The 16,262-nt window shown below is 36.7% G+C and overlaps 1 protein-coding gene across 2 annotated transcripts in view; it reads right to left on the bottom strand.

Annotated features, from left to right (window-relative positions):
* SMAP1 (small ArfGAP 1) overlaps positions 1 to 16,262 on the bottom strand; it is a 106,429-nt gene that overhangs the window by 22,571 nt on the left and 67,596 nt on the right. For both annotated transcript variants that reach the window (XM_075145306.1, XM_075145307.1), the window contains one exon: positions 4,046 to 4,130. In XM_075145306.1, coding sequence (XP_075001407.1) covers positions 4,046 to 4,130 — 85 coding nt within the window. The remainder of the gene's footprint in view (positions 1 to 4,045; positions 4,131 to 16,262) is intronic.

Below are 16,262 nucleotides of genomic sequence, written 5' to 3'. Positions count from 1 at the left end.
TTGATATTTAACACTTATAAATGTATTTTTATTATTTCTTAAATGCAGCTTTCCAACCATGCTGCTTTGGTACTTACTAGACACTACTGATAAAAGTACACTTCTCAGATATGCAACATTCAGCTACATTTCATACCATGATTAAGCTCTCAAAACTTCAGAGAATTCCTTTAGAGAATATTTCCTCCCCACACAAGCAGATATACAGCTTTTAGCATATCATACTTTACCCCCAACCATGCCAGATGAATGCCCCACACATCACATTCAGTTAATAACAACAACGTGATAAATCTCTTTTCTCCTCCATTATAACTTACTACAATGGTTATTCCAGAATGTGCAATTGTCTATTTTATGAAGGGCACATCTATACACGTTAAATGATGCAGAATACATAAAATGCACTTTCCTTCTTCCTGATAATTCTCTAAGGTAATACAGCTTAAAAATATTTCAATTTTTTTCTGTGTGTTGAAATAATTTGTAAGTGACATACCTTGACAAACAGAATGGTCCAAAATTGCCTGTGTAATATTCCAAGAGAAGATTCCCACTATCATACATAGGTATCATACAATTTTTTACAAGTATTTTAAAAAACTGTCTTTATTTACATCAATCTGGCATAAGTGGAAATATCCTACTTGTAAGACAAAACCTCAAAATATCAAGCAGCACAGAGCACACTGTTAACACCAGTGGGATGAAAATACAACACTGCCAATGACTTAAGTGCTGAAGAACTTTGGTTTACACACTATGACTTTCAAACTGAAAAATGTTTCCTGTAATACCCCTATTAAAAATTAATGTTATAAAATCCCATATTATTGATTTTAGCATTAATTTTAAGTCCCTACATAATCAATAGGGCACACTCTCAGTATGGACAACATCCAACTAATTGTAGAGATCATTTAAAAAGCCGCTTCAGTTTTAGCCTACAGAAATAGGCTGTGATTTCTCATAGCTTGGGAAGACAGGGAAGGAATTTGGGGTTGCACAGCAAGAACACTAACACTATTGCTTGTGGAGAAAATAAGAATATTCAGCTTGTACATGTCCATTTCCCCACTCTTCTGTGTGTGTAGTATTGAACTAAAATCTACTCTGAATCAAAAAGCCAAAAGCTACAAACGTTTATGTAGCTGGATCATCAAAAAGTGAATATCCAAACACTATCTTAATAATAAACCCCCTGAAGAGGAACTCGAGGGAACCGCATGAATTTATTTAAAAAGGCTCAGAAGAAACACAAACATGATCGTACAGTCACTGAGGATATTATGTCTCTTCTGCTATTACAAGATTTAAAGATACAATTTGCCTAGGCATATTACCTTGAGAATTTTGCAATTTCTAAAGAAAAATAAAAAACAACTTATTTTTAAAAAATTATCTTGTCTAGCTACAATTACCACTGGGTAAGTCCTATCTCACAGGCCTTCTGATGAGGTCACTATTAAAAATCCAATTGAGACAAAAAGAGCAATGACCCAAAGGTTAACCCCATACCCAAAGCTAGCACTGAGGCTTGCTCAAGAAAATACTTTGCAAGAAGCTGGGCTGCTTTGAAAGCCAAAATTATTCTAGCATGAATTGTGATTCATTAAAATTACTTAATCTGCTATCACAAGCAATTCTGATCTGCCCTAGTAAAAGCTACTACTGTTCTTCATTTGCAAAAATGAAGTCCTAAGAGAATGAATCCTCATTAGAAACATGTCCACTCAGTAAGAAGAATGAGTTATGCAATCATATCCATTTTAATATTGTTCGATATGACATATCAAACATTTTAATCAGCAGTGCTCCGCTGCAGCAACAAAGGCAAATGGGATTCTGGTCTGCATCTGCAGGGTCATTACGAGCATAGATAGAGATGTGATCATCCTACTCTATTCAGCGCTTGTCAGGCCACACCTGGAGTCTGTGCCCAGTTCTGGTCCCCATAATTCAAGAAAGATGTGGACAGACTGGAGAGGGTCCAAAAGAGGGCCATGAAGATGGTCAAAGGGCTGGAGAACCTGCCCTGTGAGGAAAGACTGAAGGAGTTAGGTCCTTTCTCCCTGGAGAAGAGAAGGCTCAGGGGGGACAGCACCACAGTATTCCAGTAGTTATAGGGCGGCTAGAAAGAAGACAGAGGCTCTCCCTTCACAAGGTCCCACATGGAGAAGACAAGGGGCAATGGGTACAAGTTGCATCCGGAGAGGTTTCATCTCAACATAACAAAGAAATTTTTTACAATGAGATCAATCACTGGAACAACCTCGCCACGGATGTGGTAGAGTCCCCATCACTGGCAGTTTTCAAGATGCGATCGGACAGGATGCTAGATAATCTCATCTAGGCTCCCTTTCCCATACATTGGACCAGATGATCTTTCAAGGTCCCTTCCAACCTTGGCTATTCTATGGTTCTATGATATATTGGGTTGAAGTGATCTTTCTTTTAATGCTATCTGAAGTAGTCTGCTGCAGGCATTAATTAAAAGACAAATCTCCAAATGAAATATGCAGGTCTGCTCTCATTAATACATAATCTCATTTGCAACTCAGTGGATTCCAAGTGATATTAGCTTATTACACTGCCTTTCAGTTTGTTATTTAAAAGATCTTTAAACACTCCCTCCTCTAAAATTATGTTTTGTTAACATACAAATTATAAACTTTGCCCTTTGTATATCTCACTAGGCTTCCTTACACTGTGAAGAAACACAGCTGTCGAACGCCAATTATACTCTTTCTATTGCATATTACATCTCAAGTTAGCCTATGCAATCTGAGTTCATTATCATATCACAAAACAGTGCTACCAAGATACTTTTCAAATCGTGACTAAAAGGATACAGAAGCGTGACAATCTCAGAAGCACATATTGATTAAATTTTAGTTCTTAATTAGGTTGTTGGTCTGGTAAAGGAAAATAAAGGAGAATCAGCTTTCCATTAAGTCCGAATTACTTTTGTTTTTAATAGGTTCATTCTACATCCATAATCTAACTTCTACTGTGTTAATTAAGATTTGCTTGCCTATGGTAGCAGATTACTTGGAATGAGATATGGATCACAACACATACATAACTGGTACAAAAATAGTATTTTACAGCTACTCTACATCCAGAAGGAAAATAACATGCATTTTGAATGATAGCGTGAATTCTAAAACAGGGAAGACATTTATTGTTTTGCTGCAACATTATTCATACCTTAAAACCAGAAATTAAAAAACAACAAAAAACCATTTTTCTACAAATTCAAGTTTTTAGAATAGTAACATCTAAAAGACATATCAGCCTCCTCCAATATCCTGTAAAAACTATGTAGAAATTTAAGAATAACCATTATATTGATATTAATTGAATATTCTAATATCTACTCACAACTCTGAAAATTTTCCTCACAGTGAACAATAAAAGGCATTAAAAATAATTATTGTAATATTTCATTCTTCCAGTTCCATTTTAAGATTCTATCCAATGGAAAAACACACTAAGAGTAACACTAGATAAATGAAAGACAGATTTTATCAATATGGCCTTCAACAAGCAGAGAAAAAGCATATAAAACCCCAGTATAGCCAGACAATACAAATTAAATTATTCGGGTCCAAAGCAGTTTATTTATAAGACAAATACACAGTTACCTACCAGTCAGAAAACAAAAGGTAAGGTATATTAGATAAAAATGAATGATTTATGATATAAGGTATTTTACACAATTCAGATGACAGCATTTTCATTAAGAAGTACACTTGTACCATAAACATTGAAATACCACAATCCACAAGACCTTTGAAGATCACTTTGATAACTTCCCCTTCCCACAGGAGCTCATTACTCTCCTTAGCAAAACACAAGTATTGATATGCACAGATCCCTATGGTATTTTCCTTTATAGTTTCAAATTCACATAGATCTTGAAAATCTTACGGTTTTCAAATTTAACTATCAGTAAGCACAAAGAAAATAAAAGTATATTTATTAAAATATAAAATGACGTATCTGTGGTTGATTGAAAAAAAGGTAATTATGTATTTCTTACCAAGTCCTAAAAGGTCAATAGTGGGTTCTGATGACTTTTTTGGACTTGCTTTAGCTTCTGATTGCTGATCCTCTTTCTTCTGCGGCTTGAAAGGAAAAAAAAAAAACAAAACCAACACAAGTAACCTTTCTGAAAAAGATACAGTGCTTAAAAAATTCCCATTAACGATGCTGCTCCAGTATCAGAAATAAAAGCCCTTTGCTATATTTGTTCATCGTAATGAATTCGATTTGTAATGAAATAAGTTGCAGTTATGGTCATAAGGAACATGGCACATGACTGTAAAAAAATTATCCTTATACTTTCACTGGTATTTAATCTATTTTTAAATAAATGTAAGCTCCAGTACAGGTTAAAATAAGCTGAAATCTTAAACCGAACCACTGCATATTATGCACGAGGCAAAAAGCTGTCTATAATTTGATTTATTGGCTAATTTTAGTATCCAAACGTTACAGTTCTGCAGCATTAAAGACAAAAAACTTCAAGTTTTTAAAAGTTTTTGATTTTTAAATTTAAGCTGACTAGTGGCACTATTTAGCCTTCCTGAAAAGAGCGTCTGCAGAACATTCAGACTTTATAGATGCTACGCACAGACGACATAATCTGTGTTCCTGGTCTTTTCCTTTGTTGTTTTTTTTTTCCAATGCTGTCCTTTTAACCTTTTACCTAAGTACATTCTTCTGTCACTCCTATCTTCAAGGGCAAGAAGGAAGATCCAGGGAACTACATCAAAATGTAAGATGGTATTGACATGAAATTTGATTATGAAAATGACTTCATAAATCTGTTTATAGTTCTTCTCATACCAAGATCAGGCTGATCACCCGGATCCATCAAAACATCAATTTTTAAAATGAATATAAACTGGTTTATAGTAGTGACATGACAAATGCATTCTCTTGCATGCATTTAATATGCATTTACTCCATACTTATCACAAAAACATGAAGTGGATTGGTCGATCAATGATACAGCCTTTAACTAGAACAGATTACCAAATAACGGCGGTACAGCCCTGTCAGGCTGGGCACTGGGCTGACACCAACACAGCCTGCTTCACTCCCACCTTTATCACCCCCATAACATGGCTTTGACAGAGTCACCGGGTCTCCTGAGGTTGCTGAAGTCATTAAGTCTCAGTATTTAGTATTAGGAGAATACTTTATATTCTTTATGGTTATTTATTCTATGCATGGATAGAAAGTTCTCCTTATTTAGGTAATCCTTGACTTTACTCTCCTGTAAACTGGGAATAAAGAGTGACAAGCTTGGTGTTTATAAAGAGCAATGAGGAAATCAAGAGTATTCAAAGATGGCCCATGCAAACAGAAGCTTAACATACTACTGACACTGCTCTTACATGAGCAAGCCCCACTGAAAGAAAGAGCTGCAATGAACTGAACTCCATTTCTGCAGCTACAGGGAACAGGTATCTTCACACTCAAACTAATCCTTGCTAATCTCTCAGAGAAATATTTGCTTGCTCTAGCCAAAAATCTTTATGTTGACTTTACATACCTTGTTCAAGAACAAATTTATTTGGGAAACCGCCTGCTGGAAAAATATTCCATGGATTCCCTGATTCTATGCTGGATTACAACTTTCATCTTTGAGTATATGATCTGATGAATAACACCCTAATTCCAAATGCTACTCAATATTGCAGAGAAAAAAAACTTATATTTGGTATGAGAAAAAACCTCTTTGAAAGTAAATTTTTGCATATCAAGAATTTTTTAAAAGTGACCATTCAAAATGAAGTTTTCCACAACTGAACATACCTCAGTAAATAACATACAAATAAAACTTAAATTAATAAAATAAAACTTGAATTATTATTACGACTATCAATTAGAATTAACAATGAGTATTTCAGAATATATTTTATCATAAAAATGTGCATGTTTGGTTCCTCTCCAACTCTGTAAGGAACACCCTGGGTCACAGAAGCTGTAAAAAGAAGCATTTCTGACAAGTTGCTTCAGTTCATAAAACTGACTTTTTTTTGCTTAAGCAGCTTAACAATTCTGAATATAGAACAACAACTTCTTTAAACTAAAAAGCAATACTGTTAGAATTCTCTTAAATGTGCAAATTTTCATTACTCCAGATTAGGTTTATGATAACTATCTAAAAGCACAAGTTTAAAATAAATTAATGCTTGACAGGGTTGGTTTAAAGTGCAAACTTTTTACAGAAATCAAAACAGTTTTGCATACATTAAGTAAGAACTAAACAGATGGAGTTCAAATAGCTCTCTCTTTTATTTAGTAGTTATTACTGTAGCAAATTAATCTCATTATCTAAACTAAAAATTTAAAAATATAGCAAGAATAATCTACTTGGGTCCTCTGCTTTGTCAAATGAACATTTTTCTATGATTATTAAATGCGTAGTTCTGTTTCATCACTTTCTAAATAAGAAAGGCAATGAAGATACAAGGTGTAAAAATATCAATTTCTATAAAAATAAGAAGCTTCAAGGTACCCTTTTCCAATACTATTACTGTATTTCTTGATCAGCAGTTTCTTTCCCATTTTGCTCCCTGGCCAGTATGTAAACTAGTAAGTTTTAAGGTTACTTCACAGTTAGTTACCTTAAGAAAGACTGCAAAATTATTTTCAAGCTTCTCAGTACAGCAAATATTTCTAGACATTAATACTGCATTCATTTCTTTGATGGAGATTTTCTCCTTAAAGCACTATACAGTTTCTCCTTTACAGCCACACAGTTTTCACCAAAACACTAACCTTCAGTCTGAACAATTGAGGGGGCGGGGTGGGGGGAGCTATTTGTCACCTAACAATTTACCAATACTTCATCTGTACAACAGTGGTCACACAAAGCAATAATCAGCAGCTATCTGGAACAAAAACCCCTTCCTCTTACCCTTAATTTTACCTGACCATAACAAACGCCAGTTGCTGGAATTTCCTATCCTCCTGTCTGAGATTTGAACCAATTTTAAATTCAGTGTGCCCTTATTTCTGGTTAAGATGTTGCATGCCACTAATGAGGGCTTTTGTGCAAATTCAGAACACACTTGTTTGGTGCCTAAGGTCTGCCATGATTCAGAGATCTCTGAAGTCACCTACGCTTAGGCATAAATTAAATAAGGTTGGCACTAACGGGCTGAGTTAGAACAAGAAACCTGCACGCACACAATTATTCTTAATTTAAGAATACCTAAATAAACCCTCTTCAGCATGCTTTTTTTTTTGAGACAGCCTTGTTTTCTCTTTGGCCCCATAGACCTTGGACTGCCTGACTGCACTGTGGTCCACCTCAAGAAGGTACAATGAAAAGAGGTGTCTTACTAAAGTACTTACTCTGCTCCTATAGCAGATATTGTGGCATATTTCTGGGGCTGGAGCAGAGGATCTCCAGAGCTCCCTTCCAACCTAGATAATTCTGGCCCAAACAAGGTGTTGAAACTTTCAGAAAAGAACAAAAAGGGAAGTCACACTGGAGCCACTTAAAAATTTTATTGCAAATCATGAAAAGAAATGTGACGTTTAATTTCTTTTTAGTAGTTTTGCTCCAACAGGACTCACACATGACTAAGCTTTATGTAGAGAGTGGTCTTTTGAGATGTTAAAGCTAAATATTGCACACAGTGAGCACAGAAGTGTGCAACAGGCAAAAAACTGCATAACAAGTCAGTGACATTTCTTAAACTTAATGTTTAATTTAGTGTTGTGCTTTATCTAAAAATTACTGCATTTTGTAGAGTTGCAATATAGCATGACAAATGCTCGGGAATTCTGCTGCACTAAGTTTCATTTCAGTTTCTATTACAAGTCTGCTTGACTCCCACAGCAATTATTTTTAAGTATTGACACCAGTACTAGATAAACTATTCTTTGTTGAGTCCTTTGGAAAAAGGCTGCATAAAACTAGGAGACTAAGCAGCATTAAATAAACTAAAAATAGCATTAAAAATCTGTTATTAAAAAGCCAAGTAGAAGGGAACAGGTACAAAACTTTGTGCATTCATTTTCAAGTGGAGCCTTCAAGATTACTGGGGCTACTATTTTTTTACAATGTTCAAGGTTGGCTTAGCAACACATATGGTTTTATTAAGTGAAGTACATGGTTATAGCAATTCCTAGATATATATTTACTTCGGGTCGTATATTAACAGCTTCTCATTCAAAATCATCTTCACGGTACTAGTACACTCTTCTGAAGCGCTGTTTTTGCAAACAGCAGAGCATCAAAACATCTTTGATACACACGTCTCACATTTCCATTTTTCACAGTTGTCACTACTTTGTTCTTCAAGGTTGTTCTCATATTGGAGTATCTATTGAAACCAAGCAATGTCCTCTGCTCTAAATTATCCTGGGATTACTGAAAACAGTTTATTTGCAAATCCCGCTGAAAGAAACTGAGGCCAGAACAAGCTTCTAGGGAATGAATTCTTTTCCATCCTCCACATGATCAGCTTATTATCTAGTATGACTTGGAATTTTCTGCCTTCAGAAAAACTGAGCCCCTATTTTGAAAAGAGCCACAATAACCCACTTAAGTTATCCCTTGTTCAGCAGGTATTAGGTACTTCTGCCAACTTAAGGAGGCAAATAAAGAATTAACCTTGCAACCTCTTGTAAATATTTTCACCTATAAAGCACATCTTCAGTAGAGGAGCAGGGACACACTCATTATTCAGATCCAGTAGGGGCATCATAAATTCTTGCAATCATGTAGATGACAGGTAACTGGGATACAGTAATCCTTTATTGGTTTTTTTTTTTCCAATGCTGTCCTTTTAACCTTTTTACCTAAGTTCATTCTTCTGTCACTCCTATCTTCAAGGGCAAGAAGGAAGATCCAGGGAACTATAGGCCAGTCAACCTCACCTCAGTACCTAGGAAGGCGATGGAACAACTAATCCTGGAAACCATTTCCAGGCACATGAAGGACAAGAAGGTTATTGGGAGGAATCAGCATGGTTTCACTAAGAGGAAGTCATGCTTGACCACCTGATAACTTTCTACGATGTTATGACTGGCTTGGTGGACAAAGGGAGAGCAGTGCATATTGTCTACCGTGACTTCAGTAAGGCTTTTGACACTGTCTCCCATAAGGTCCTCATAGCTGATGAGGTATGGCCTAGATAAGCAGACAGTGAGGTGGATTGACAACTGGCTGAATGGCCAGATCCAGAGGATGGTGATTAGTCTAGTTGGAGGCCGGTCACTAGTGGTGTACGCCAGGGGTCAATTCTGGGTCTAGTCCTGTTCAACATCATTAATGAGCTGGACGATGGGGCAGAGTGTACCCTCAGCAAGTTTGCATGTGACACAAAACTGGGAGGAGTGGCTGATATGCCAGAAGGTTGTGCTGCTATCCAGAGAGACCTCAACACTTTGGAGAAATGGGCTGAGAGGAACCTCATGGAGTTCAGCAAGGGGAAGTACAAAGTCCTGCTCCTGGAGAGGAGCAATCCGAGGCACCAGTATATGCTGGGGAACCACCAGCTGGAAAGCAGCTTTACAAAAAAAGATCTGGGGGTCCTGGTGGACACCAAGTTGATCATGAACCAGTAATTTCCCTTGCGGCCAAGAAGGCTAATGGTATCCCCTGGGCTGCATCAGGAAGATTATCTATTGCCAGCAGGTCGAGGGAGGTGATCCTTTCACTCTACTCAGCACTGGTGAAGCCACACCTGGAGTGCTGAGTCCAGTTCTGGGCTCTGCAGCAGAGGAGAGACATGGACATACTGAAGCAAGTCCAGCGACAGGCCACAAAGATGTTTAAGGGCCTGGTGTATCTCTCATATGGGCTGAGCGATCTGGTACTGTTCAGCCTAGAGAAGAGAAGGCTCAGAGAGGGTGTGCAGAAGCTGGCGCCAGGCTCTTTTCAGTGGTGCCCAGCAACAGGACCAGAGGCAATGGGCACAAACTGAAACACAAGATGTCCCGTCCTGAACATCAGGAAATGCTTTTTCACTGTGAGGGTGACTGAGCACTGGCACAGGTTACCCAGAGAGGTTGTTGAGTCTCCCTCCTTGGAGATATTCAAAGGCTGTCTGGATACGGGCCTGGGCAACTTGCTCTAAGCGACTCCTGCTTGAGCAGGGAGTTGGACAAGATGACCTCCAGAATTCCCTTCCAACATCAACCATTTCGCAATTCTGTGATTCTCTCAAATGATAGAGCGCACAGGAAAGGTCAGCTATTTTATTCACTCTTAGCAGACGTTTTTGCAAGGCTGAAGGCATTTCATGTTTTCTGGCACCCTAAACAATCTCTTAATTTTCTCAGTAGAAGGGGCTAAAGCAATCTTCTCTGGAATACTGTGATTTCTCAGGGGCTCATCCATCTTGGCTGGTGTGATGCCTAACGCATAAAAACACTGTTTCAGGATTGGTTTTGTAGCAACGAACCCTTTCCTTTACAAGTAATCATTCCTTCTTACAGGATTTTGTCTCATCTGTATCTACCATAGCCTCTTCCTGAAGCTCCCTCTCAGAGATCATTTTAGCAGCAGCTCTTCAGATTGCTTCAGCAATTAAGTGCAAGTATGTTCTGCAGGAAAATTATGCAATATTCATACTCCATACTTAATAAAAGGAATCTGGGAAAAATAATCAAGTTCTACAGCAGGAGAGGTAACAGTTGCTAAGAGGATCCTCTGAGAGGTATTCTATGCTGATAATATGGGAAGGTGAGTACTTAACAGGAGTCAAGAAAGAATGGACTAAGGTCAAGAGTAGTTTTTTCTTCTATTGTCTGATCAGAATTTCTATGTTTATTCTTCTGAAAAGACTGTGATACATAGGAGACTAAGATAAATGCTACTCCTTCATAAAATATCTGAATTTTGACTTAATATTTAGAAGGTAGAACTAATTGTCAAAATACTAGATAATCACATGGATAACATTTTCCTAAGAGCTGTATTGACTGCATTTTATTAAAAGTATGTAAGACAAACGTATGTGGCTGTGCACTAAAAATTGACAAAGTTGCTATCATGGAAATAATTCCCTTTAAGTTTCTGCTCTCACTCAATTCTCTATTTAAGTATGCAATGATGACTGACCCCCAATTTTATAGCCAAATCAAGCTACATCTAAATCCTGCCTGCTGTACATCCACAATACAATAAAAACATACTATGACAACATGGCACTAAAACCTTATCTGTAAGCAGACCTTAGGTAACAAGATAAATCTTCTTTCAGTATCTACAGAGCAGATATTTAAAAAATAGTTAGGAACTTCCCACAGTTATATCTAGCAAAAAGAACAGTTGAGAAATTATGTCTACAGATAAGAAGAATCAACTCTTTCCTATTTAAATAAAATGTTAATACAGAAATGAATATTTGGATCTTCATTTGATTTCCACACACTTTCACTAGAAGCCAATTCGCTTGAAATTTGTGGATAGAACTATATATGCTGGCAATCTGCATATTGCAACTTGGTCAACTTTAATGTTTTGTGCTAAGAAACCATCACAAACAAAATTCAAAAGCAGACAACTGTGGGGAAGATCAGGTTATCTGTAATTTATTACAATTTTAAATCAAACTAGTGCATAAGCCTGCTTTAGTAATTTTATGTAATGTAATTTTCTTAGATTCACACTGAGCTGATGCTTTCATTAGTGGAAGCTGCACCAGCCAGTCTGCTTGTAATTCATAGAGATACTGGCTACGATTTAATCAATCTTGTTCATTTTCCTACCATTAGGAAATGGTAGGATTAATCACTTATCAATCTTGTTCATTTTCCTACCATTTCTTCTCTAAGATTTTGAAGTATTTTCCAGTTCCAGCATTTAGGATTAACACTGACCTTATTCTCATTTACATTACCTGAGAGCATTAGAAGGGGTAGCATACATGGGGCAAGACATAAGCCATGACCAATAGCTCTGAAGTAGAAAAACTTCAGTCAGAGCAGTCATAAGTTACTACTGTAAATCTCTCTCCTACTCTGAAGCAAGATATCAGTCGCTGTCAAAAATCTGATCCATCAGCTGTCCAGTCCAGTTATCTGCTCCTATTTTCATACTTTAATATTACACACAAAAAATACTTCTGTGCACATTTTCCTCAACTTTCTACTTCAATGAAAAATTCATTATGAATCTAAAATTCAGACTGTTTCATACACATCTGGCTACCCATGCATTTCTTATTTCCATACCCTACCTTAACTACAAGAAGCTTTATGAAAGCTGGAGATCCATCAAATAATTTAGTGAAAAGCACTTCTAGCTTCCTTAAAAGCAATTTCCAGTTTACTCACTAGAGCTCATAGACACTTCTATGGTTACTGAACAAAAGTCTTCCTTTGCTCTTTATTAGGTAGGAATTGTATGCCTTGTGCATTAAGTAATTGGATTCCTTCCCTCTTCATTACCTGCTTGCAATAAACTTGCAAGACAGCATAAACATTTGAGAATTCCCATATGAGAAAATAACATTAGTAATTTACTATAAGCTTGCAATAGGTTTGTAGATATGATTTTTCCTGACAGATCATATACTTCTACTATACAAGTTAGTTTAGTCCGTATCTATTTAAAACATTACTCACGTGGGTATCGCAGAATCTTTAAGGAATGTTTTTACAACTTTTGTTTCTGACATGTAAATAAGTAAAAACTAATCCTTTCATAATATTGAATTTAAATCACATTAAAGATGAAACATGTTGTTCTGTTTACCCTGCTATAAGATACCAGCATTTTTTTTCAGACTTGCAACTAAATATGAAGAAACTTAGAAATCAGACTAACTCTTCAAAACTAGAGATATACTACAGTGGCATCATCATGAAGTTGTACAGACTGCAGTGACTCTGCAAGCAAACTCTGACGCATTTCTAATCGAGAAAAAAAAAATGCATGTCAACCAAGAAAAAAAAGAAGATGCCACTCTTATTTATAAAACTAGGATTACCTCAAACAAGCAGCTAACCCAAGGGGAAAATGAAAGTTATTATTTACGAGTCTATTGCGATTATTCCAATGAATCACCCTCAGACACTGAACTACTCACACTGATATAGGTAAGCTAGTTTAAGGCATTTATACCAAGCAAACCAAAAAAACGAATTGCTGGTTTTTTTTGCTAAATAGGATTCTATACACATAAAGGTCATTCAGTCAAAACACACACTCCTGAAGAAAAATATTTTTAAGTGGTCCTTGATTTACATCTCCATTTTAAAAACCTGGGTATATTGATTTCATTAGATTTTCACAGTTATGGCAAGGTACCTGTACAAGATCATGTAAAATGTGTTATATTTTTAGTCATTTGAATTAAAAACTACATGGCAGAACTAACAGACAGCAGCACCGTAATCTTATTCCATTAATATGATTTTATCTGGGTCTAGGCTAATATGCTAGTAATATCTATGGAAAGTGGATTAAGACTATTCCTTTGTTATTACTTATTGACTACCCAGTACTACCATTTTATTTTAACCGAATTTAAAATGTTAGCTCAGATCTCATTTGCTTTAGTCAATGTATTCCAAGAAGGCTTAAAACCTTTCACGTCTCATACTTAGCTGAATCAGTTTAGCTCCTTTTTAATGCATCAGACATTCTCAGAGGCCCTTTTATCTTTCTCAAGGTATGCAACTGTAGAAGCATAATTTCCTAAAATGAAGTTGTCTTTCTTTTTATACTTACTGCTGAGACTACGGGAAAATACCAAAGATTAAATCTTTCCCTTTAAATTCTTATATTCATGTATTAAATCTATATAATAACAACCATATTTGAAATACTAGTTGTATGCATTCATTGTCAAATATATTATGTTCTTAAAGCTGACAAGTTCAGAATAGGGTCTGAAAACAGAGGGCAAGCTCCTTCTCCTAAGTTTGGCACGTGACGAAAAGTGTCAGAAGACTGCAAGATGGTTGCTAGGTATCGGTCACAACAAGAAGTAGGAACCTAAAGCTAGAGATGGCAAGACTGCAGAGAAGGATAGGCACATAAGTCTGAGTGCTGAGGTATCTAAGTTTTCTAGGGGCTCTGGGGCAAGGATTTGAGCAGAGTTTGCTGCAGCCCTCAATCTTTGAAATAACTGCGTTTGAGCCCAGAAGCAAGGACCTGTTTACAAGGACACAAAAGGCAGAGGGAAAAGCTGTTTATCAATCCTTTTCCTATTTTGTATTATCTTGTCATGGAACTTGATTTAGATAAAATCCAAGCATTCTACTTTTAATCCAATAAACCCCATTTTTAAAATATTTTAGAAGAAATCATTATTAAGTAGAAAATCTAGGCAGATCCAGTGTCCCATTACCATATCTATAAATCGGATTAGGGTTGAAGCGTTCTAATGCACCTCAATTTGCAAGCTGTGAAATGCAATAAACATGGTTTGTATTTTTATAAGCTGTTTTAAATACATCTTCAGTTTTAGAACCACATATTATGGTTATATGAACTTGGCTTACATATTTCTACTCCATTTCTAATGAGCTAATTAGCCCGGGCAAGACTACAATAATGCAGCTATATTAGTTCCAGTTCCTCATTAAACTGTTTTCTTTTATAACTCTTTCCTTCTAAAAACCTTTTGAGTCATACATAATATAACATCAGTGTACCCAATCAGAACTAAGGGGTATATATTTGTAATTCCTTCTTCATACATTTCCAGACAAGAGTCGTTTCACACACAGCAACTGACTGAGCTCATAGTGAAAAAACAATCCAAAACAAGCATTGCTTTCTATCCCTATTGGTGAAGGTATGGTTTGCATTCTTTTCCTTAGCTATAAAAACAGTGCCTTTTTGCTGAGAAATGCTTTTTGCATGACACTTAAGTTCATCCAATACGAAACCCCTACACCCTTAGCCAGTCACCAGCTCAGACCCCGGATCTTTCCAGATGCTGATATCCTACTCACTGGCTAGTCCAGCATGAAATTTGCTAGCAGTTACACACATGTGCGTGAGCACAAGATGTGTGTAACTGGTCTTAGACATGCTGTCTTTGCAATAGTTGGCTTCTAGATGCTGGTCTCTCCAGTTGCTGACCCTTAGGTTCCTCAAACGTGCCGCCTCTTTCCAGTGGCCAATACCAACCTCTTATCCTTCCCGTCTGCTAGTCCAACTTGAAGTTTGCTAGTGTTCACACACAGATCCAGAAGAGAGAACACACTCACACACAATATGGTTGCAAATAGAATTTGGCAAGAATATAGGATAGCCTGCAGTGATCAAGTGCAGGACTCAGTCAAGCATACTGCCCAGCTACCTGCATGTACGTGACTGGACCTTTTTATTCCCTTCCCCCCTGCTTCCTCATGCTTGTTCTACCCCAATCCACCTCGATTCCTTCATTTCCCTGCTTTTGGTCTGTCACCTAAACATCTCATAATAAGCTTCAAACAACATTCTCTGCCCTATCCCTGAATTCTTTTCTCTCTGCATCCCATAGTAAGTCCTATAGCCTACTATGCAATCAGCCCTTACTTGCCTGGGGTTCCTGGGAAAGACTCTCTTTCCTTGACCCACGTCACCACTCTCCTTCAATGGACCTAAGAGAAGCAGATCACTGTGCTCTGTTTTCACTCATTATATTATGCCGGTTCTCCTCCTTATCGTTGTTCCTCGGATTCTTGCAGTCTTTATATTTCAGTTACAGTCTTATAGCATCACAGTGAATATCGTTCCATATAAACCACCTCTGAATTAGGACTTTTCCTAAATAGGGTTCTGCTTCTTAGAGTGTTGGACTGATACTCCGTACTCGCATCTTTTCTATCATTATGGCAAGCAGTACGATACATTTTATGAACTCCAAGCATACTATGTCTATAGAGATGCATTTTAAAAAAGCCTCTCAGTTAGTTCCATGGAAATTCAACCCTGTCACTGACAGCTAATCAGACTGAAATAACCTCATAGGTTAATTTTTCTTCCTTCTGTATCAGCTTATTGCTTTCTTTTGCTGCTATAGAAGTTAGGAGCGAATTGGCGAGTACTTTATCATCCTCATATACAAGTACATAATTCTGTTTCACAAATGCAGAACTTAGTAAGAGGGAGACATGTTAATAATGTTTAATTATTAATTAAGAATGTTTAATAAATAATTAAGAATGTTTAATAAATACTTAGGCATCATTAGTTGTTCATGTCTACAACCATTAGTTGTATTAGTTTCTTCTGCCAGTCAGTTTTTTTTGCCCCAGTTTTGTTCTTATTTCAAAGTTAACCA

The sequence above is a fragment of the Calonectris borealis genome, chromosome 3 (genome assembly GCF_964195595.1).
Source record: "Calonectris borealis chromosome 3, bCalBor7.hap1.2, whole genome shotgun sequence".
NCBI classification, from domain to species: Eukaryota; Metazoa; Chordata; class Aves; order Procellariiformes; family Procellariidae; genus Calonectris; species Calonectris borealis.
The sequence above is the reverse complement of the archived record's forward strand: the minus strand, read 5'-3'. Positions and strand labels throughout refer to the sequence as shown.